The 24,165-nt window shown below is 43.9% G+C and overlaps 1 protein-coding gene across 1 annotated transcript in view; it reads left to right on the top strand.

Annotated features, from left to right (window-relative positions):
• The window catches only part of PLCL2 (phospholipase C like 2), a 422,947-nt gene extending 399,998 nt beyond the window's left edge, over nt 1–22,949 (top strand). Inside the window, exons 5-6 of the mRNA XM_086942184.1 lie at nt 176–285; nt 21,729–22,949. Of these exons, the coding sequence (XP_086798310.1) occupies nt 176–285; nt 21,729–21,908 (290 nt within the window). The 3' untranslated portion in view covers nt 21,909–22,949. The remainder of the gene's footprint in view (nt 1–175; nt 286–21,728) is intronic.
• The last annotated feature ends 1,216 nt before the right edge of the window (nt 22,950–24,165 follow it).

Genomic DNA, 24,165 nt, shown 5'->3' with positions numbered 1-24,165 from the left:
GTAGCATTCTTGGACGTGTGTCATACAATCTTGCTAGTGGTGGGCAAAGGTACATACATGTGAGTCTGGTAATCCATGCACGAGCCGCAGTGTTGCAGGAAGTAACTTCTACTCATGAAGCACAGGGCCTCATAATCGCAGTGCACACTGGTAAACTCAACGCTTCTTCTTCCAGCGATGGAGTACCACGAGAAGCTGCACCTGATTGGAGCCAAAGAGGGGCTGAAAGAGAGGAAGCTCAACAAGGCAGTGGAGAACTTCACCTGGAACATTACCCTGCTGAAGGTAGGCCTGGCTGCTGGCCCTGGGGACTCTTTCCTGCTCTCTTGTTCCAGGCATGTGCCATCAGCTCACCAAGGTCTGGGGTTGGTTTAACTTGTTCTGGACCCTGTCTAAAGAGGCTGATTCTACATTTGGGGATTTGGAAAGAGTCCGCTATCGCATACTTCTGAAAGGCTGGTAGGACTGGGGCACTGTCACTCACATTTTGCGCACCTCTTAAAGACCTGTAGAGTGGACACTGAAGCTTGGCGTGTGACTGACTCTACCCCAGCCTTACCAGTTGGTCTGACTGTGTTTGTATATTGGCCACAGTCGCTTGTAGAGGTACTACTGGCAAGGCCTAGCCAAAGAGTAAAATGTCATTGCCATGAGGTCACACCCGTGCTGCTTGTATGGTCATTAAGTGATGAAACCAAAGCAGAAGGATGTGAAACCATGCAGTGAGGCATAATTATTTCTCCATGAAAATGATTACTTTACTTGTTTTTTTCCTCAAATATTTCTTAGGGAGGCTCAACTTTCCCCAACAGTCCTACTTTCCTGTAAATCCATGAATGTATTGGCATATTTTATGAATGCTCCTCCAAAACCTGTGTGTTTTAAAAAAAAACTTCTTAATGTGCAACTTGTGTGGGGAAATGCACTATCTGACCCATTTCATTTTCAGGTCTTGCGCTGTCTCTTCAAGACATGCTGTATCTACTCTAAGGCTTTGAGCTACCCCATCGTTTTTCATTTATTCGTTTGTGCCGTTCTGAAAACCTTGCTTTTAAGTGGTGAATTGTTTGTATTTGTGCCTCCTTTTGGGGTGTGTATCCCTCCCATGCCTACTGGCCCTATTACATGTATTTGTTCCCTCCTGTTTAGTTATGTTAGTGTCAGCGCACTATTTATTTTTTCTTCTCGCTCCTTGCGGAATGGGGTGTTTTTGTGCTCCTCGAGCAAAATGCGCTCAGCTGACGGCATTTTCAGTTTTAAACTGGAAAGTAGCGTGTGTATACGTGTGTAAACAAAGTTAGTTTGATTATGTTTTTTGAGCCCACAGAGCTTTTGTTTTATCAGTCGGGCACCCGCTTGACAGACGCTGCGCTTCAGATTCTTCTGCAAAATTTTTTCCAGAAGAGCTAGCATGTGTGCTTTTGGAGGCCGAGTGGACTTTATTGGCTCGGCAAGAAATGCGCTCAGCTGAAAGTATTTTCAGTTTCCAACCAGAAGGTACTGTGTGTAAACAAACTTGGTTTACTTATGTTTTTGGAGCCCATGCAGCTTTTGTTTCATCAGCACAGCACCCTTCACGGAAGCCGCGCTTCAGGATAGATATTCATGTTTTTTTTTATAGAGGAGGAAGCGTGTGTGCTTTTGGAGGTGGAGCGGATTTTATGGGGTTTGATTGTTTAGTGTTGGAGGCCACGTGCCTTTTATTGGATCGGCACAGTGCTCGCTTCACAGCCGCCGCGCTTCAGCTATCAGCATAGCAGCCGCTTCAGGAGGCTGCGTGCCTAGCTTTTAACTACACGCCTGTTTTCAGTTTTCACCATCGCAGATACTTCACAGCTGGTGCGGGTACGTGAAGATATCGATCTTTGGGAACATATGGAGAGGAGCCCGTTGTGTTTGCTGCTTCTTGAGTGTTGTCATCGGGGCACATCGTGGGTCTTTCAGACCAAGATCGAATCTGCCCATAATAAGAGCAAAGACATTTTCAGCATAGCGAAATCATTCACCTCCCCTAAAACCTACAAGAAGGAAGGGCCGCTCACGGTGGAATGGTCTAGGCAGATAGCACTATTTTTCTATAACAAGAGCACCTTAATCCAACAAGCCTTTGATAATTCTGAGGATGAGTTGACCTTCTATCACTCAGTAAATGGAAAGTTTGTCTTGCAGGAGCCCCCTACTCTACTATCGCTCCCCGAGATTCAATTAGAGGAGTCACTCTCTCTTCTCCAAAGCATAAAGTCAAGTTCTCCAACTGACCCTTGCCCGGCGAATTTACTTAACCTACTAGCACCTATCATCAATCCTACAGCTAATAAGTTGTTTAACTTATCCCTTTCTTCTGGCAATGTGCCACACAGATGGAAGCAGGCAAAGATCCAACTCCTAATGCCGATCATAATGATCTCGCCAACTACAGGCCAATCTCCCTACTTCCCGCCCTCTCTAAAGTACTAGAGAAACATGTAAACAGGGCTCTCATAAAGCACATTGAAAACCGGAAGCTACTTCATGATTCACAATCCGGCTTTAGGTCGAGGTGACAGAATTTATCAGAGGTAAACTATACCAAGGAGGGAAAGCCGTTTTGATCCTACTCGAATTTTCGGCGGCCTTTGACACGGTCCCACACGAGAGGCTGCTCGATAGACTAGCAAACATTGGTTTGGGCATGGCCACCCTAACATGGATGTCCTCCTTCCTGGAAAACAGATCACAGGACATCTAGCCACCCCCTTTTTCATCTCCCATATCCGCTATGAATGTGGGTGTTCCCCAGGGCTCTATTCTCAGTCCCACCCTTTTCAATATATATCTATCACCCCTTACACCTTTGGTAGATGAAGAAGGCACAAAAATGATCTTAACGCGGATGACACTAAGCTGATTTTTACCTGTGACAAAGGAACTGACTTTGACGGCGCTAATATTAGATCCTGCCTCACAAAGGTGTTCAATTGGCTTAAGATAAATCAGCTGAAGTGTAACCCGGATAAAACAGAAGTCGTCTTCTTTGGACAACCTGAAATGTATAACTGGAGCACTTGGTCGCCAAAAGACTTGCCACACCTGCCTTCAACACTCCATGCGTTCACAGATCCAAACTTTAGCAGGCGCATGCTTTGATACAATCCGGATGTTTAAAATAATTCCTGCCACTCCTATCACTAGACAGTAGAAAGATAGTGGTGCAAGGCTTGGTGACACCTAAACTAGATTATGTTAACAGTTTGTACCTCGGATTGCCCAAATGTCTCATTCAGCGCCTGCAAGTGGTGCAAAACGCAGCGCCAGAGCTATTGTGAGGCCTAAACCCAAATCTAATATATCCCCCATTCAAAGGTCGTTGCACTGGCTGCGCATGCAGGAAAGGATCGATTTCAAAGCTATAGTGATTTTTTAAAAAGCCTTTATTGGCTTAGGAGCCTGCTACCTTAACATGTGCGTTAACTGCTACATTTCAACTAGATCCCTAAGATCTTCAAATGCTAACCTTGCCTTCATTCCCAAAATACGCTGTGCACGTATGGGGGAAGATCGTTTGGTTTCCTTGGTGCGCGGATGTGTAACAGTCTTCCAGAACCTCTGAGATTAACCACAGACCTGTTAACTTTCCGAAAGAATCTTAAAACCTGGCTTTTTAAAAACTAGCCCCTCTTCGGCATTCCGACACTTTTTCTGCTGTTGTGCGCCAGGACACTCTAGTTTGAGTAGCTGTGCGCTATATATATATATTTTTTTTAATGGGCATGTCCTGAAGGTAAATGTTCTAATTAAATCCCTTGATCCTGGGCTTCTGCTATCAGGGGACTCCCTGAACTTGGTGAAGGGCCGTAAGATGTGTCTGCTAGCATGGAACAGTGCATTCGAATGGTACTTCGGTGACACTACTCTCTTGTTTGGCGATGCATTTCCCCTTTCGGATGAGGGCGTTAGACGAGGTCCCTGGTAGTCTGTGAATGACCTACTATTGTCTAAACCTGTCTGGCCGGGTGGTTTGTAGTAGTCCTCCGGCCGTATGTGTGCTCCTTGGATTTAGAACCAGTGATGCTTTGATGGTGAGCGAAGGGGCATACCATATCGCCTGACAGTTTTAGGTGCAGTAAGACTGTCAGCTGTGCATGTAAACCGTTTCTGAAATAAGGATGCAGAACACTGGAGAGGTGTGGTGCAGCAGCCAGGGCAGCTGACTTCGGAACATAGGGTTCACGGTTCGATCCCCGGCGGCAGCTCAGCTCAGCACCATGTGACTCTGGGCAATAGCTCACTTAATTTCCATGACGGCCCCCAGCGCCTTGAGACCCGTAAGGGTGAGTAGTTTGCACTTAGCAAATACAGATTTACATTTAACACTGCAACGCAAGAATACTTTTATAAAACATTGCCCTGTGTCATTGTCCTGGTCCTGTTTACCATGCGCTTGAAGCTGGACCTGTGCAGAAAACTCTGTCGCTCTCCTGTTGACAGTACGCTGCAAGCTGGGCCAGTGCAGACAGGGCTCTGTTAACAACTGTATTAGGTTTCCACCCCACAACCCTTCACGCTTGTTGAAATTCCTTTTTAGTTTTTTACCACAAATTATCATTGTTGCCCACCTACCACTAGTTGTTATGGTACACCCTGAGTATTGTTTTACCATAAAAGATATTGAGAATCCATTTCATAAAACTGTTAAAACATTAAAACATTCCAAGGTTCATCGGAGTCCATAAGAATATTTCATTGGTACAAGGTGTCCCATTTTTACTACGATAAAGTTCAGTGACCGACCTTAAGGCACTGACTTCTCAGAGACCACATTGCACCTAGGTATTTAGCCGCTGCAAAAACAATGTGATCCGACAAGTCTGTTTTCAGCACTCTGAACGCGGCCAGGCACTCTGCAAACCCCAAATTCCTGCATACTGGAACAATCCATTTCTTACGGGTCACTTTATAAGCCGGGCAGAAAAAAATTATGTGCAGCTCAGATTCATTGGCCACTCTGCAAGCCGGACATAGACTGACTGCTGGTTCGCTCCACTTACTATTAAGGGCTCGAAGTGGGAGAGTCCCGTGCCTCCATTGCAAATAGAGTTTCTTGAGTAAGGCAGGATATAATTTATCCAAGGCTGGTTCAAAGTTGTAGATGTGCTTGATGCGTAAAAATGACTCCGTGAATGTCCCAAGGTTTTGTCGAAGACAGAGTGCCGCTAATTTGCTGTCGTAGTAAACCTTTGCCAGTCTCTTTTTGGAAATTAATGGACAAGTGGATAAAGGGTCAGACCAGAGAGTCGCTAGGCCTAGACCCTCAAACTCCGTTTTAATGAATTTAAACCATTTAATTTTCCCTACGTTAGGCATAGCTAGCACCTCCTGGAGCCCCTACCTATAACTAATCAATTCTGGAGCTGCCCACAACCTACGCCAATAAGCCAACTGGCAATGCCAGTTCTTCATCAAGAGGTTGCATCCCCAGATCTAGCCTTAGTGGAACAAGAGGCGTACTGGGGGGGAGTGCTACCACCCGCCTGATGAACTTGTTCTCCTCTTTCACCAGGTCTGGAGAAACTGTATTGTTTTACTGCTACCCATGTTCGATTTTATGGTTATGTTTTTTACGAAGGGAACATAGCCTATGTTGTCCGTTCCTCGTTTTCTTTTTTTTTTTAAATTTTAAAACCTTTATTTTCGAAGCAGTGCACACAGCTATTTAGCCATACATCCCGGAGGCTAGGCAGCATATCGTTAACCAGAAGGCAAGTGTACAAGGAGCAAGTTACTAGTACGTCTCAAGGTTGAAATTTTCTGTTTTTTATAACGAGTAACAAGTACAAGGAAGGAAAGCACCAGAACTAGTGCTAAGAAACAAGGCAATTGAAATAGTTGTGCAACAGAGCCCGATCCTAGAGTCGGCTAGGCCCAATAATCACAATAACAATCAAAAACAGTACTCATGTGTAGGACCGTAGGGGGAGGGGGAACACAGGATAGCTATGCAATCAGAACGTGTGTTGGAGATGTAGATTATGGGGTCAAGTGTTCCTCCATTGGGGCGATGTCAGGTGGTATGCAAATGTCACCCCTATACTCATTCCAGGCCCCCCATATCTTCTGCCATTTTTTGGGTTTACCCCTGGCAATGTACACCGTCTTCTCTCGGAACATACACCAATCCATGTTGGCCTTCCACTGTACCACCTTTGGGGCTGTTACGGCGCCCCACATCTGTGCAATGTCCCGTTTCGCAACCATATTTCCCAGGGTAACCCATTGGGTTTGCGCATTGTTGTAATCAGTTGGGCCCCAGATATTCAGGAGGCAGCACCGAGCCTCCGCCTGAAGATCCACCCCGGTCACCTCACTCATAATCATGTGTATCTGCCTCCAGTAGGAGGCTATTGCACTACACTCCCAGATAATGTGCATGAAGGTGGCTAGGGCTCCACACCCACGCATACAGAGTCCATCCACTGAATGACCCATGTGTATCAATCTGGGACCCGTGACGTAAACTCTGTGAAGAATTTTTAATTGTACCAGTCGCAGCCTGGCAGGGATAGCAACTTCCTTGGGGGAGGACACCGCACATTGCCAATCTTCGTCATCAAGCTCTATCCCATCTCGTACCCACAGGCCTCTCACTGCCAGGAGGAGGTCAGTACGGGCATTGATCAGTTTTTTATAGATTAGGGAAATAGCGCTATCAGGCATATGGCCGTCTAGCACTCTATCTTCCAGAGGGGAGTATTCAGGGATTCTCTCACCCTCCGGCATAACTGCCAGAAGTGCATGACGTAGCTGGGCGTACCGGAAATATTCCGTCTCGCCCAGCTGGAACTCCGCCTGTAATAGAGCAAAAGATTTTATCTCCCCTCTCACTATGATGTCATCCACCTCGGAGATGCCTATCATGTCCCACTTGTCGAATCCCTTAGTGTGCCACAGTTTACCCAGTATTTCAGAGTCGTAGAGAGGGGTTGCCATTGTGAGTCTATCCTTCCACCCCTGTGATTTCGTGATCGCCCTCCATATGTGCACAGCTGTCTTCGTTGGCCCCGACATTCGACCATCCAGAGATCTCGAGTACAACGCCCTGTGATACTTCCCGTCGTCCAGGAGCCACCGATCCATGGCGTGGCCTGGGCTTTCTGCTGGACCGTAGAGACCGTGATTAAGGGCTGCCAACTGGGAGGCCCAATAATATCTCCGGATGTCGGGCAATGCTATACTCCCGTCATACCATGGGAGCGTAAGCTTCGTAATAGCTATGCGTGGCCTGCCATCCCAGAGCGGGGCACTTTGCAAGCCCTCGATTTCCCTAAAGTAACTGGCAGGAACCGGATCTTGGGTATTTTGTAGAGCATATAGGAATCTGGGCAGGGACATCATTTTAAACAATGCCGCTTGCCCAGGAAGGGAGAGCGGGAGTCTACGCCAGCCCTCTACGTCACGTCGGAGACGGACGAGTGGGGGAAGCAAGTTATTCGTGTAGCGCATCTTGGGGTCCGTTGAAATGTATATCCCCAAGTATTTAAACCCCTGCCTCGCGACCTGTACGCCACAGTCCCTTGGAAGTCGAGGCGTCCCTCCTCTCAGCACGTACAGGTGCGACTTTGACCAGTTAATAACTAGGCTGGAATGCCGGCCAAAGAGACGAAGCACATCACATACCACAATAAGCGACTGACAAGGAGAGGTGAGATACAGCAAAATGTCATCAGCGTATAACGACACTCGGTCCTCGAATCCAGGGGACCACCGTATTCCGTTTATATCCGGGTGGTGCCGTAGCCAAGCAGCCAACGGTTCAAGTGCCAGTGCAAACAGCAGGGGCGACAGGGGGCAACCCTGCCTGGTGACCCTGTGGAGAGCAAAGGACGTGGAGGCACGACCATTGACCGTTACGTTGGCCAGCGGGCTGGCGTACAGAAGCTTGACCCATCCTACGAATTCCGAACCAAATCCGTACTTCGCTAATACTGCCCACAGGTAGTTCCATTCAAGGGAGTCAAACGCCATCGTGGCATCCAGTGACGCCAGGATGGCTGGCTCCCTGAGCGTGTGGGCCCTAGCAAGGGCTCCATGGAGTCTACGCAGGTTAAGGGCAGTATTGCGGTGTGGAATAAAGCCCGACTGGTCCGGATGCACTAAGTCGCCAATCACGCCAATCAAACGGTTGGCCAGCAATTTAGCCAGGATCTTAGGTTCAGCATTCAACAGAGAAATGGGACGGTACGACCGGCACAGATCTCTGGGTTTCCCTTCCTTCCGTTCCTCGTTTTCATTCTTGACGTGGGGGTATATTTTGAGATTAGGTACCGGTCATTATTATAATTGTGTTGAATGTTGTAACTTGTGGCTTATTGCCTAACGTAATGAAATGTCAACACTGATGTAATTTAATTGTCAAATTTTGAGTCCCTTAATACTTAGTGAATGTGGAAAAAAGGTCAATTTCATGCTTCATTCTTTCTATTTTGATACTTAAAAATAGAACATTGTTTACTTACTCTGGAGCCTCTTTGCTAAAAGTGACGTTCGGTTTTAGTTCTGCGATGCTTCCTACGGAGACCAAATATGTATTGCACATGCATTTTATCCAGAGATGCAGCGAGTCTAAAAGTACAGATTCACTATTAATGTATGTATCACTAATGTGTCTTTTATAGTTGTCTAGTTCTTCATTATCGCGTATGAAAGCACTTCCAACTATATGATTTCAGACTACCTGTTGCACAAAACTAACACTTTAAATAAGTACTTCCCAATGGAGTGCTATAATGTGCCTATTAGTGTTAAAGCTTACACATTGAAGAACAGTAGATTTTGTAGCACTCAGGATAATGTGCAGCATGTCTAAATACTTCTAAGGTCCCAAATGCAAGACCTATTGGCTGTACCAATGCTTGTTTCCAAATATTCTTACTTGGTTAGACCCCTTGAGCCTCCTTGGAGAAAGATGGCTGTACTCTTTCAATGCAGTTTTACCCCAGTATGTTTCCCTCACCACTTTATCACCTCTGCCAAAGTGATGTGGAACCGGAAGGGAGAAGCCATGCTGATGACGTCACAGCCGGTCTGGCCCTGCGCACAGTTCCGTGTGTGCTGCTCAGTATCAGAAAACTCACTTAAATGCAGCCAGTCACCTGAGCCTCTAGTCACCTTCTCAAACCTCTGTAAACTAAGAGTGATTTGGTCTGCTTCCTGGCCTCCAGGAGGCCAAATAAGTCCCCAAAACTTTTTTTCCTTTGTAAGAGCAAGAAAAAAGTTTACACGCTTTGCCTGTAAGAGAGGCGTCTGATTAATCTCTCTCCCAGGCCAATTATGCCACTTGCCCACCTCAGGTTGTAGATACAGATGGTTTCTTTCCATTCCAATTAGACAGTGAGTTGTATTGGAAACTGCAATGCACTATGGGAAATGAATGGGTATTGTTGCACCCCCTACCCCCCAAAAATACAAACTCTAAAAAATAAAAAAAATACAATCCCAAAGGAGATACACAGAACTCTACACCTTGAGTAGCTGAGGCCGTCATCAGCGCCGGCAGCTGGCGGCGCGGTGAGCCAGCTGTGGTGCATGGAAGGACTAAGTGGGGTCCGCAGTTAGAGCGGTGGTGTTTATAAAAGTATGGCCTAGGTTCATATCCAATTCTAGGATAACGACCAAAAACTTTCAGAAAAAGAATGAGTCCTGTGTCAAAAACCGAGAGAAAACCTGAAGAAGGTACGATTGCTATAAACAACACCTCTCCTTGGGATCTCCAGTATTGTCCTTTTATGCTTCTGGGTTTGTTGATGCTTGGGGGATGCACTGCAGTTAATCTGCCGGTCCTGTTTTTCTGATTTTAAGTATGACTCCTTGTTTTATGGAATTACATTTTTTAATATTTCCATATATGTTTATCCATATTTATTTTTTGCCCATCTCATTGGTATTTTTCCATATTTAAACTGTGTTTTCAGACTAAATGAGGTCGTAAAATATATTTCCACATGTACTTAACTGATAAACATGCACTCGTACATTAATGATTGGGTGTTTTAGCTATTTATGCACCAAATATAGCAAAACACTCCACCCACAGGTAAATAGAACCATTATAATAAAAACATATCTTAACATATGGTGGTATTTAAGGACATCTCAACCTGCTTTTTAAGTCTTTACTATCTATCTGCTCAGCTGTTGGCCTGGAATTTACCAAAGACTGTATGGAAAGTCACTCATGAGAAGTATCATTTTCAGTGTTTTTCCTCTTGAAAATAATTACAAACTGGAATCATTTTGTTTCCTATCTGTAAAAATCAGTTAAAACAGAAAAATGATAGCCTTAATTATAAGAGTTTCTTGTGTCCTCTCTTTGGGTCCAGAGACACAAACTGTGGTGCAGTAGAACTTGTGGTTTGCCTTTGCAATAAACACAAGACAATACTGGTCAAAGTTGGGTGATCTAACAAGCCTGACAAAGCCAACAGGTCTAGCTTATGTAAGAGCATACTTAGAATGTATAGACACACAAACTAACTCACCTGAAGACACCCATTAATACTAACATCAGACATGCAGTCAGGGGCGTAGCTTAGTCAGTGGGATTCAGAGGCTGTGATCTTCAAATTTCTCAACTAAAAAAGCAGTAGGTCGCAGGGTGGAGAAGTGAGATGGCCCCCAGACCAAACTACTAAGCCAAGAATGCATTTCAGGGGTGTCACACTCCAAGGACCCCAGCTGAAGCTGTGTCCCTGTCCATTCCTCCTGGGCCTGACATTTCTCCCTGGGAACTCATGACTACGGTCACTTCCAACACAACTGCCTGTAGTCCCAGCTTGGGATCACTTATTTTAAATGTATTTTCATTGCACACACTCTTTTTCGTCTCTGCTGCAAGAAGCCTTGATGGTAGAGTTGTCAAATCGGTGCATGTGGGCAGGGATCCATTATTTTAATCCTTGCCTTTCACAAATAATTTTATCAAGTGACTGACGTCTCATGTACTAAGCCAGAGTCACAAATAGACAAGGAGACATTGACAAATTAGTAGGGTGAGCCGCGCCGGGGGCGAGCCTTGGATCTGGCTTGGCTCAAGAGTCCGCGCACAGCCGACCCATGAAAAATGTTGGCATTTATATCATGCAGCAAACATAGTGTGAAAATATGAAAATCTCTTCAAAATTGTAAAAAGTGTATTTCTTTAACGCGCGGAGGTGTTTCATATTAGTGCATCAGGATATATTACTGCATAGACAGACATTTATTGAAAATGATAGTTTATAGAAATATTCATGGCTCGTCCCCCAGCTACAGTGCAATTAGTGTAATAAGAGACAAGTCAGCAGTCATGTAAACCCTAAACATGAGCTACATTCTTATTATAGACGGAGCAACGATAGTCTATTAAATCAAACATGAGGTTCAAATCCAGCGCACATCCTGAATTCAAGTATTTAAAAGTGCTCTCATATGTGATAATAAAGAAAAAGGAGCCTCTGTGAAATAAAATATTTGTTGAGGATCACTCAATTTGGACAAGCTGGAAAATCCGAATCATTCCATGTTCTGTGGTTTTACATTTTGATATTCAGCCATCAGATGGGTGTCTCTGTCTCTGTTCGCTCTTGCTCGTTTACATCAAGGGTCACTGTTTTGTATTTCTTTCTTGGCTCACAATGAGAAAAATAAATGAGAGAGAGATAGCAGACTGGACTCAGTACCCCCAGACCCAACATACAAGCCAAGAATGAATTTATTTTGGGGTGTCACAGCCCAAACACCCCCTTTCCCCAGAAGCTACGCCCCTGCATGTAGTGTGGGGGGATACGTCTGGGCAAGGCAGCTTCCTGCACTTGCCTCTAAAGTCTATCCTTAAGTTCTGCCCTTGGCTCGGGATGTGCCACTTAGCTGTGCCTGTGAGGAGGTGATGGGGGCCCCATCATTGCCCCACAGCAGGGCACAAAGAGAAGACACTCACTAACAAGGATGTGTCGTGGCCCTCCAGTATGGCAAAACATGCCCAGGGATTGGAGATAGGCCAGCATCAGTCACATGCATCCCCCAAAGAGGTGCTCACCTTTGCTACATGCAATACCTAGCACCTATGAGAGTGCCCACTCCTCACTGTTGTGGAAACATGCGATTGTATGACTTATTACACAGGTAGGACATCCAACCTCCCCCACAGCATGTGACCTCTTCATCATGCCTTGCACTTGTGTGCAGAAGCTACATTCACCAGAAATGTCAGTGTGAGAGGCGGCTGTCAGCAGTCTGTCAGTCAAGGGATGTTGTATGTCACTGCACATGCTTGTTCTCATATGTCCCACCCCAGGGCTGTCTGTCTCATCATAGGTACAGAGTGTTCCTCACCACCTCAAGTTAAATTTGTGTCGGGGTGGGTATTTGGAACTGTAGTCTGCCCCCTTCCACAAATATAAAATCAAGAGGGCATTATTCATGCTTCCGTCATGTTCCAAAAAACACAGTTGATGGACAGAATGCAGAACAATGTCTTACATTCACCCCAGTACAAAGATCTGGGCCTAAATCCATCGTTTGTTTGCACTCCACACCACCCTAGGTCAGACAATGGCTGTATGCAAATCAGCCTTGACCCTGTGCCTCATGGGAACAGTCCAGCCCGAACTACCAAGCCATGTCTTTCCTAGACCGGAATCAAGCATCCAAGGACCGGTTTCTGGCTATCAGCCTTCTTCAGCCTGGATAGCTTGACTCCAGTGATGTGGAGAACATGGGACTCACGTCTGAGCATACCCAGCCCACTCGGGGTGAAAATTGCAAAAAACACAGTTGATGGACAGAATGCAGAACAATGTCTTACATTCACCCCAGTACAAAGATCTGGGCCTAAATCCATCGTTTTTTGGCACTCCACACCACCCTAGGTCAGACAATGGCTGTATGCAAATCAGCCTTGACCCTGTGCCTCATGGGAACAGTCCAGCCCGAACTACCAAGCCATGTCTTTCCTAGACCGGAATCAAGCATCCAAGGACCGGTTTCTGGCTATCAGCCTTCTTCAGCCTGGATAGCTTGACTACAGTGATGTGGAGAGCCTGGGACTCATGTCTGAGCATACCCAGCCCACTCGGGGTGAAAATTGCAAAAAACACAGTTGATGGACAGAATGCAGAACAATGTCTTACATTCACCCCAGTACAAAGATCTGGGCCTAAATCCATCGTTTTATTGCACTCCACACCACCCTAGGTCAGACAATGGCTATATGTAAATCAGCCTTGACCCTGTGCCTCATGGGAACAGCCCAGCCCGAACTACCAAGCCATGTCTTTCCTAGACCGGAATCAAGCATCCAAGGATCGGTTTCTGGCTATCAGCCTTCTTCAGCCTGGATAGCTTGACTACAGTGATGTGGAGAACATGGGACTCAAGTCTGAGCATACCCAGCCCACTCGGGATGAAAATTGCAAAAAAAACCACAGTTGATGGACAGTATGCAGAACAATGTCTTATATTCACCCCAGTACAAAGATCTGGGCCTAAATCCATCGTTTTATTGCACTCCACACCACCCTAGGTCAGACAATGGCTATATGTAAATCAGCCTTGACCCTGTGACTCATGGGAACAGCCCAGCCCGAACTACGAAGCCATGTCTTTCCCAGACCGGAATCAAGCATCCTGGGACCGGTTTCTGGCTATCAGCCTTCTTCAGCCTGGATAGCTTGACTCCAGTGATGTGGAGAGTGGGTATGTGGAACTGTAGTCTGCCCCCTTCCACAAATATAAAATCAAGAGGGCATTATTCATGCTTCCGTCATTTTCCAGCATCTTGTTTACTCCACAAGTGGTCATCAGAACAGAGAGGGGATAGGTTGACTGACATCCATGCAATTAAATGTCAGGATGAAGGTTGCAATTTAATACCAAAAGGATCTCATTGTGAGTCCTCCTCTCTGGTGTTGCTGATTGGGTATTCAGCCGGAAATAGTTTTGCTTTCTCAGTCTATTATGGGGGCATTTTCTGAGACTTTCCACACATTGGCAACAGACGTGGAGCTTGACATACTAAGCACAAGCAGCAAGGTTAAGTAGGGCTTCATACATGTAGAGTGACTAACACCCCATTGGCTACTGAAATCCATCATACACTTTCTTGTTTCCGGTGGATGTTTCTTTGCCACACAGGAGCCATGTGCTGCTTCCCATTACAAAATGTCCCTCTCCTTTAAATGTACGCCTAATCTATCGCATGTACCCACTGATGCTTCGCCCACCTTTTGTGCACTTTGGTTTTACTTGGTAAACATACAGATTATTTCCTGTCTTTTGTTTTGTCACTTTCATTGGAAAGGAATCAATGGACCATTTTTGAGTCACCCCAATGCTAAAATCCTCTGCTTAATACATGTATGATTGCAAACTTGTCCCAGGAAGGATACTATTACTTAATCATTAGACTGCCATGTTGAGTCTACATAATCCTTAATCCTTAGACGACCATGTTGAGTCTACATAATCCTTAATCGTTAGACTGCCATGATGATTCTACATTATCCTTAAGCATTAGACAGCCATGTTGAGTCTACATAATCCTTAATCATTAGATGGCCATGATGATTCTACGTTATCCTTAATCATTAGACGGCCATGATGATTCTACATTATCCTTAATTATTAGACAGCCATGTTGAGTCTACATAATCCTTAATCAGTAGACGGCCATGATGATTCTACGTTATCCTTAATCATTAGACGGCCATGTTGTCTACATAATCCTTAATCATTAGACAACCAAATTGAGTCTACATAATCCTTAATCAGTAGACGGCCATGATGATTCTACGTTATCCCTAATCATTAGAGGGCCATCTTGAGTCTACATAATCCTTAATCAGTAGACGGCCATGATGATTCTACGTTATCCCTAATCATTAGACGGCCATCTTGAGTATACATAATGATTAATCATTAGACGGCCATCTTGAGTCAACATTATGATTAATCATTAGACGGCCATCTTGATTCTACATAATCCTTAACCATTAGACGGCCATGTTGAGTCTACATAATCCTTAATCATTAGACGGCCATGATGATTCTACGTTATCCCTAATCATTAGACGGCCATGTTGAGTCTACATAATCCTTAATCATTAGATGGCCATGATGATTCTACGTTATCCTTAATCATTAGACGGCCATGTTGAGTCTACATAATCCTTAATCATTAGATGGCCATGATGATTCTACATTATCCTTAATTATTAGACAGCCATGTTGAGTCTACATAATCCTTAATCAGTAGACGGCCATGATGATTCTACGTTATCCTTAATCATTAGACGGCCATGTTGTCTACATAATCCTTAACCATTAGACCACCATGTTGAGTCTACATAATCCTTAACCATTAGACGGCCATGTTGAGTCTACATAATCCTTATTCATTAGACGGCCATGTTGATTCTACATTATCCTTAATCATTAGATGGCCATGATGATTCATTGTTATCCTTAATCATTAGACGGCCATGATAATTCTTTGTTATCATTAGACGGTCATCTTGAGTCTACATAATCCTTAATCATTAGACGGCCATGGTGATTCTTTGTTATCCTTAATCATTAGACGGCTGTGATGATTCTACAGTATCCTTACTTTATTAGGCGGCCATGTTGAATCTATGGTATCCTTACTCGTTAGGCTGACCCAAAAACTATGGAACCCTGGGTACCAATGAATACAATGACCAACTGTGGTTCCTTCGAGTAAAATAGGGAGTTGAAGGCAGAATCTTTCAGGGTAAAGATAAATGTATCCTATATGATCTGTACAGTGCCTTACAGAAATTGAAAGTGTGTGATAGGCCAAGCAGTGACCTACCATAATAAATTGGAATAAATTAAATTCAACATACTGGCCTTAACAAACATTTAATGACAAAGAGAAACATAATAATTGCACCAGTTGCTCTGTATAAAAAATCAACAGAAATTATTAAATTATGAAAAGGTGCTACAAAAGTAAAACGTTTGACAGTGCAGTCACAGTGGGATCAAATGTGCAAGAAATTATGAAGCCAAGATGGGAACATCTAGTAAACAAATGCCGACATGATAGTTTAAAATGCCCATAAAACTACTACATGGCATATTGCTGTGCTACATAAGGACTGCACACCTTATTACTGTTCCGACAATTGCCTTAATCAAGTGCACATATAAAGAGTCCAAAGTAATAACAGTTTTGATTTTTCGACCCAACTATGAGTTTCACATTAGGTCATCATCAGGATGGAGTCAAAGACATACTGGGGATAACAATCCTTACCATGTAAACACAGACCATGTGGAAAGATCTGCAGTGCACCTTAAGAGAAGAATTTCAATTGTGAAACAAAGTAGAGAAATGGGCAATTTAGCAACTGAGGACGCGCTAGGAAAGGTTCAGGGTTCGCAATCAAAAAAGTGTGGTAACGAAGGTTGCGCAGGTTCATCACTGGCCTTGCCCCAGCACCTCCCATTTGGTCCCATTCAAGACTATCTCCAGCCTGGAGTAAAATCACAGTTGATAAACCTTAAGCAGGCTTTGATTGACACCCCACTACTCTCAACAGGCAACCTATTCACTGATCCGTAGAACTTTAATATCTGGATTTCTGAAGCTCTGGATAAAATGTCTTGCCTTAAAGAACTTAAATCTAAATGCCCCTCGCCCAGTTCCCTGTGGGTTAATATCTCCCTTAAAAATTAAGGGGGTGTAAATGGCTAAAACACCCTTGACGTCTTAACTACAACATGGGGGCGAATGAAGCCTACAAAATATAGTTTGTCTTACCATAAGCGAATTAGGTTAATACGGCCTGACTTTTTCGTTCAGTCTATATCCTTCTCCCATAATTTGTCCAGAGTATTTTATTTTGTATTCAGCACCTTCCTGTCGTCCTTTGCTGGATGCAGGAATATCACCCACCTCAAGACCTCTGCGACAACCGGCCTACATTCTTCCAGGACAAAGTCACTGCTTTTTATAAAAACGTTTCTTGCTCAGTCACCGAAGATCCTTTTTCCAGTCGCCTCTGGCCCGGGGGCTCATCCGTGGCCAATGTTACACCCCTATCAGTATATAACATACAGTCAGGACTTAGGATTTATAAATCTGGTTCCACTAATGATCCCGGTCTCCCCCTTCATCTTTATAAAGGGTCAATACACTAGTGGACCTAGACTCTAACATCTGTTAAACAGTCTATTACTTCCTCCTTTGGGCCTTCGGCATGGAAGTCAAGGCACACGGATCCACTTTTATAGAAGCTGTCGGCAGATCCCGCCATCTTATCAAACTACAGATCTATTTTGTTGTTGCGCTTACCAGTAAAAATACTAGAAAATAAATGAATAGGCAGATTTCAAGCTATCTGGAAGAAAATTCTCTCACAGATGAGACCCCGTCAGGCTTCCATCAGCACTTTAGCACTGAACGTGCCCTGTTGGCTCCCACAAAAACCATATAATCTCTTCTGGATAAAGGCCTCTCTGCTACACTTATCCTCTTGTACCTCTCAGCGGCTTTCGACACAGTCTCCCATGCAGTTCTAATTGATCGTCTTTCTACTCAGTATTAGCGGTGGTGTACATGGATGGGTCTCTCCTTTCTCACAAACTAGACTGCAACGGTCTCATTACCTCCTTTTCAGTTGGCAGCTTCCTCCTTCCTTACGGAATGCCACAGGGTTTGGCCTTTAGTCCGACCCTTTTTAATGTCTATATGACACCACTTGCCATCCATGTGGAATCCAAATTCTATTCAGTTCAGGTTTGTAAAGTGTATTGCCACCTCAACAGAGTTTCCCGGCACTAGCTGAAAAGAAAAAGCAAGAACTAGAAGAGCTAAGCATCTTTCTGAACATTGTATATAAGTAACAGAGGCAGTGAGTAAGTGGCAAGGAATTCCAAAGCTTAGGCCCCAAGAAAGTGAGGGACTGCCCTCCCAGCCTTATCCCTCTTACTTTTGGGATAATGGACAGATTGCAGTAACTCAACCGTAGCTATTGCTTGGGGATGTAAGGATGAATCAGGACTCGAATATATAGAGGAACAGCCTGCAGCATGGCTTTATACATATAGCATAACAACTTATACTTTGTGCCATAGGCGGGAATGTTGGGAAACTGAAGCACCACGAGGAATATGGCATAGAAGACGAACGGTCGCATTCTGAACAATTTGCAGCCATTTTATCCAGGAATTGGTAGTACCCAGACATAGCACATAGCCATAATCCAATCTGGAGATTATTAAAGCCTGCACAGTAGTTTTGTGGGTCTCCAAAGGTAGACACCATGGTATCTTACTTAAGGATCTGAGTGGGCTTAAACAACAAGCATCTACCTTAGTGATTCACTAATGTATAGTCAGTCTATCATCCATCCGGAAACCCAGACCCTTAATCACCGGCCTGGGGGTAGGGCAAGTACCTAACATGGGAGACCCCACAACTGGGGCTAGTTACCCAGTAGTAGCACTTGTGTCTAGCTTCCCTTTAATTTCAAGCAGTTAAGCCACATCCAGTTTGACACTGAAGATGTTGGGTGAAGTGCTGTTGTCCGTGAGTGTCCACTATATCCACCAGCGGGCAGACATGTATGTTAAATGCCGTTGAGCTTAATGGGGAGCCTTGGGGGAACTCCTTGGGGTAACCTACGCCCAGAAGATTTATATGGTGTAGCAATAACCTGAAAGAAATGCTCTTCTCAGAACGCCTGAAACCCGGAAAGAGCCAGTCCTTACACACCAGCGCCCGCTAACCTCGAGGAGCACGGACAGTGTCTAACGCGCCACTTTAAATCCAAAAGAATCAGAGCCGCGGTTCCTCTTCTGGTCAACTCCTGCTAAAGATGTTCAGTAATGCCTAGCAGCGCCGTTTCAATGCTGCCTTCTGATTGAAATGCAAATTGGGAACAGTGAAGCACATTATAGGAATCTAGGAATGGAAACAGCTGGGCATTAATGTGCTTCTCAAGAATCTTAGCATAAAGAGGCAACAGTGCGATAATTGACCCAGTTCAATATGTTAGATTTTTAACCCCCACACTTGTTTCTTTAGAACACTCGCACAGCAGGGGAATTTGCCCAGCATGCGAGCGTTCTAACGGTCATGACGAGCTCAGCTCGTCATGAGCACGGTGGCTCATGACGAGCTGAGCTTGTCATGAGACTCGAAGGTGTTAAGTAGCTGTAGTATCAAAAAATGTTTAGATGCCCTTGGGATTGTCTCGCAAGCTAAAGTGGTCTTCAGCAGGTCAGTTACGGTGGGGGAGAGCATAGCACTCAGTATTATTAGCTTATCTGCTGGTAGAAGGTCTGAGGGGGAACTCAGTACGTGGCATTTAATAAAGCCAGAAACTTGGTGGTCTCCAAAAGAATGTTAATCTCTCCTTAGGGACAATAGTAAAGGTAGTTGTACTATCTGGAAAGGTTGAATTGTAAAAGGTAGAATAGATGATCCATCGTGCTCGCCCATAGATCCTCCTCTAACGTAGGCACAGAATTTTGAAGTCGAAGACAGAAGTCGGGGATGGAGCTGGACCCAGCATCTATAAAGACCCACGGAGACCCGTCGCCTTTCTTTCAACTCAGGACCCCTGATTAGGAGAGGAACTGCAAAATGATCAGACCAGCTCAAAGGGCATAGGGGCTCATTGATTACAAAATACCAGGTCTAATACCAGTACAGTTTGTTATCAAAGTGAATATTAAAATCACCTAAAATGGTAAAGTTGCCACAGTTAAGAACATAAGGGGAAAAAATGCATCGGCCAACTTTGAGCTCCAGCTGCCAGCAGGGCCAGGAGGATGGTAAATTAAGGAGTCAGTAAAAGCTAGATTTTAAGTTATTCACTTTCTAAGAAGGAAAGGTTAACAAACTATCAGGAAAAGTCTGACTTTATTTTGAATTCTGTCCTACGCTGATGACACACAACTGGTCGTTGTGCTTTCCGAAAGAGACAACACACAGAAAAATTAGTTCAAAACTGCTTTTCTGAGGCAGCCAGTTGGAGGATCCACAGTTGCCTGAGATTTAACCCAGCCGGAACTCTGTTTAGGAAAAAGTCCAATCCAGAGAATAAGGAAGCTGGATACAGAGTGGTTCTTTAGACGCGGTTCATTCATGCAAAGCACGTCTGATAAGCAAGTGGGTTACAGGCATATTAGCACCAATAGCATTCACTCCCACCCTTCTAACTTTTTGAAAACAAAACACACCCACTAAGATGCGAGGCAGCCACGAGCTATGACCCGGGGTGCCACACTTGTGTCTGCCACGCACCCATGCCCCCGACACTCTGCTCCTATTAGGTCAGTCTGTCTTATCCTGGTCGCCCGCCTGGTTTCCCACCACTCCCTAAGCAGACAGCTAGAAATCTATGGATCAGGGTAGACTCTACCATCACCTTCGCCCCACAGATGTGCACCGTGTCAGCCACTAGTTTCTCCATTTTAAGGGCCTTAGAAAAACCTACAAGTTGATTCCTAAGGCTACACAGAAAAATATTGTCCATGCTCTGATAACCTCCAGACTGGATTCCCTACTGGTGGACCCGCCTTAATACTGAGTCAGCAGTCCAACATGTTGCGGCACGACTCTCAATATTCGCAGAGTTCAGTTGGTCTCTTTAGGCCTAATATCCCTCCCACGGCTGCTTAGTCACAGAAGAGTTCAGTTGAGGGTACTTGCACTTATTCTTATGCAGTCACTGAGGTGGTTCTACGAACCCCCAGAAACTGTTACCCGGATACACACCTACTCGTGTCCTCAGGTCATCGGGACATAGACACCTCATCACACCTAGATACTGTAAGGCCTGCATTGGTGGTCGAATCTTCGCCTTTGTGTTGGCAAAACTTTGAAACTCCATCCCCGTTCATCTTCAGCTTACAACTTCTGAAGCTTCTTTTCATAAACTCATCAAGACTTGAACATTCTCTCTACAGTAGCGCTCTCCCTTAGTTTCTTTCTGAAGCCGGGTTTAGAGCTGGGGTGTTTTGGATGGAGCAGCTGTGCACTCTGGAAGTTATTATTCATTTGTTCATTAGGTGTGTTTTGCAGATTGTCCTGAGAGTTACAGTACATGGATGTTAAACCTCTGCTTGTAGGATGCTATATATTGGGTGGTATAATCTGACAGGGGTATTCATGCGGAGAACTATTGTTAAAGGTAAGTACTTTTCCCCATATCACTCTGGATGAATTACTTTTATCTGCTTGTGGCTGAAGTAATTAGCTTTAATTATTTGGGAATACCTAAAAAGGAAGATTTGAAGTCCATCCCTTCCTGGTAAGTAAACCAAACTTTAGAAATGTGCAGGTCAAGTTAAACGTAACGCCAAGTTCGGCAAAGTTGTTATAACTCAGTCTTGAGACAGTTTATCTTAAGACTGGAACTTTAAATACTTCATGATAGGTTTATTATACTTCTTTGCTTAGGATGGAACAGGCTATTTTACAGATCTGACTCTGGATAATAGTAATGCCTGCCTTTTACAGTAGTAAGAAATGGCAAAACTGCAGTAGTAAGTGACGTATAAGAACGTAACTACTAGCATTCCTGTTACTTCTATTATATTTAGTACTACTTTTAGTATCATGTTCTCACATTTAGTCTTTTCAGTTTTATAGGTTTCTGGTGTGTTGTTATTGATATTCCTGCACCAAACAATTGCGCATCGCATCTTCATTCATGTTCTAACTCTGTTTCTCCCAACAGGGACAGGCGGATCTCTTAAAATATGCGAAAACAGAGACAATGGACAACCTTAAACAAACCCACTATGCTGCCCTTTCGTGCGGACTTAACAAACCGGGCACAGGAACAGCCGAGGTGGCAAAACCGCGACGAAGCTTGGAAGCCATCCCCGAGAAAGGGGCAGATGAGACTGGAGATTGACAAGACGAGAAGGGGTTCTGATTATGTATACCTTTAAACAGAGTTTTCAACTCTAGGACCAACTGGAGCTACACAGAACTTTGCTTTGCACTTATAAAAAAATATATATTTAGATATATATTTGTAAAAATATATTTACGTCTATATTTATGGAAATTTCGAAGCACAACTGGATAGTTTATCTGCTAAACTATAATGACACCATGTGCAGAAGACGGGCGCGGAATGGCAATTGACGAATTAATTGGTAGGAATTGGGTTGGGCAAAATGTGTGCATGTCAAAGATGTGAAATCCTATACACGGAGTGCTCAGAATGACATATTTCATCTCTGGATGAAATAATAACACTCTTCCCGTGTGGACTGAATGTGGATACAGAGCTGCAGGGGAACCTCAGTGGAATGTTTCCCGGTTGATAATAGCCATACGTTCGATTTGCTGGAAATGTGTGACTCCTGCTCAAATGAAGGATTTGGAAGCCATTGTGGCAGTGGTGTGCTTTTTGAGCCATAACTCTAAATAAAAAATGCAAATGCCCTTGAGCAGAGATGCTTGTGCCATAGGAGGGCCATGTGCTGAAAGAGAAAAAAAGTGTGATCTGCTGAAAGAGACGGCAGCCAAACACCCTTGAGAACTTTTGCAGATGTAGATATCGAATGTAAAAGTGACCAAATATGTTGTACATACTTTTTATTTTCATTTTGTGAAGTCCAGTGTTCACATAAAAACAGATTTATGATAGTACACTCATGCAAATGCAGCTTTTAACAAAGTTTTAAGGTTTTATTTTCTAACTTAAAAAGTACACTGTACTGAGATTTTTTTTCTTATGAGAGGATAGTAATTTCTCGAGTAGTAGATTTGTAGACATCTACAGTTTTGATTTTCTGTTCTTTCAGGTGTTTCCTCCACGAGGCAATGATAACTAAAAGTGTAATTGTGCGTAGGGGACAAACCCTCTCCCGTTCACGAGCGCTTCTGGTTGGATATTAAAGTGGAGGATAACCTCTCACAGTGCAATAAATTTCATGGATTACAACATTTGGTGAAAATACAATTATTGGCCAATTTTTGCCTAAAACATGTTCCTCTGACTAATCAATGTGCATTTTGATTTGCAAATCCAGATTGAAAGTGAACAAGCATTGGCAAAGAAGCAGTAGTGTGTATTTGTGCATGCCTTTGTATGCCTGTATTAACTTTGAATATGATAAAAGTGAACAATGCCTCTGACACCATAGATCTCACAAATTATTTTAAGTCAATGTCCTATTTATTGACAATGAACGCTTAAATACTTTAAGCACCGTAATTTACACATTTTTTCAAATAGGTACACATTGGGTGTAAACATTTCATTTTGAGTATCTCCTTATATCATATAGCACATTGATATATATTTACAACAACTAATAACTTTCTGACTTAAAGAATAGATTAACGTGAAAAAATAACCAACACTTAGTGATTGAAATTAATGGATACAAATATCGACAATACACAGTGATACAATTGATAGCAAGGTCCTACTGTCGGTTTGACAAAAGTTACGTGGGTGTCCTAGGGGTATGTTAACAGTTTTACCCTCAAGGGAATATTGAGTTGTCCTGCGTATAGCCAGGGAAAAGCACTTATTTAATGGGTGATTATATGCCTTGTTGTGAGATACATCTCTCACGATAAGTCCAAATTATTTTAACTGGATCATAGGGCATTAGTTTTCTCCTGGCACATTATGGTTGAGCCTACGCGTTTCGACCTATAGGATTCTTGACAGGAAGAATTATTTAATCAGGTCTTCATCAGGGCTCGCTGTAGGTGCTGTGAGACATCGTATTACACCTAAGGGAAAGTTATAATGGGCATGTTTTAGTGATGGAATCAATATTGTAGGACAAAATCTCAGTGCTTTAAAAGTGTTTTCGGGTGCACGTTTGTACATATAAAACTCACGTACCCAATCTCAATGGAAGCGATTCTGCATGTCTGGTTGTACAAGTAAAGTACAGGGGACGCTGGGGTGGGTCCCAAGGTAGCCGGGTTGAAACGTGGGCCAGCAGTCTTGAATTGCTGCGAAAAAAGTAGGATAAATTGGTTGGCGGAAAGTTCATGGCAAACTGGAGTCATCTAACTTGTTGCAGTGGGGAGCCTGCTTAATGTCTCTTTTCATTTGTGGGAGAAGCCTGTATGCAAGTGTCTTTAATAATGCATGCACGGAGTGCTTTCCGTTTAAACAAACAACAGCGAGAGTCGGC

Source organism: Lissotriton vulgaris, chromosome 10 (assembly GCF_964263255.1).
Source record: "Lissotriton vulgaris chromosome 10, aLisVul1.2, whole genome shotgun sequence".
Classification (NCBI taxonomy): domain Eukaryota; kingdom Metazoa; phylum Chordata; class Amphibia; order Caudata; family Salamandridae; genus Lissotriton; species Lissotriton vulgaris.
Note: the sequence above shows the minus strand (reverse complement) of the source record. Positions and strands in the feature narration are given on the sequence as shown.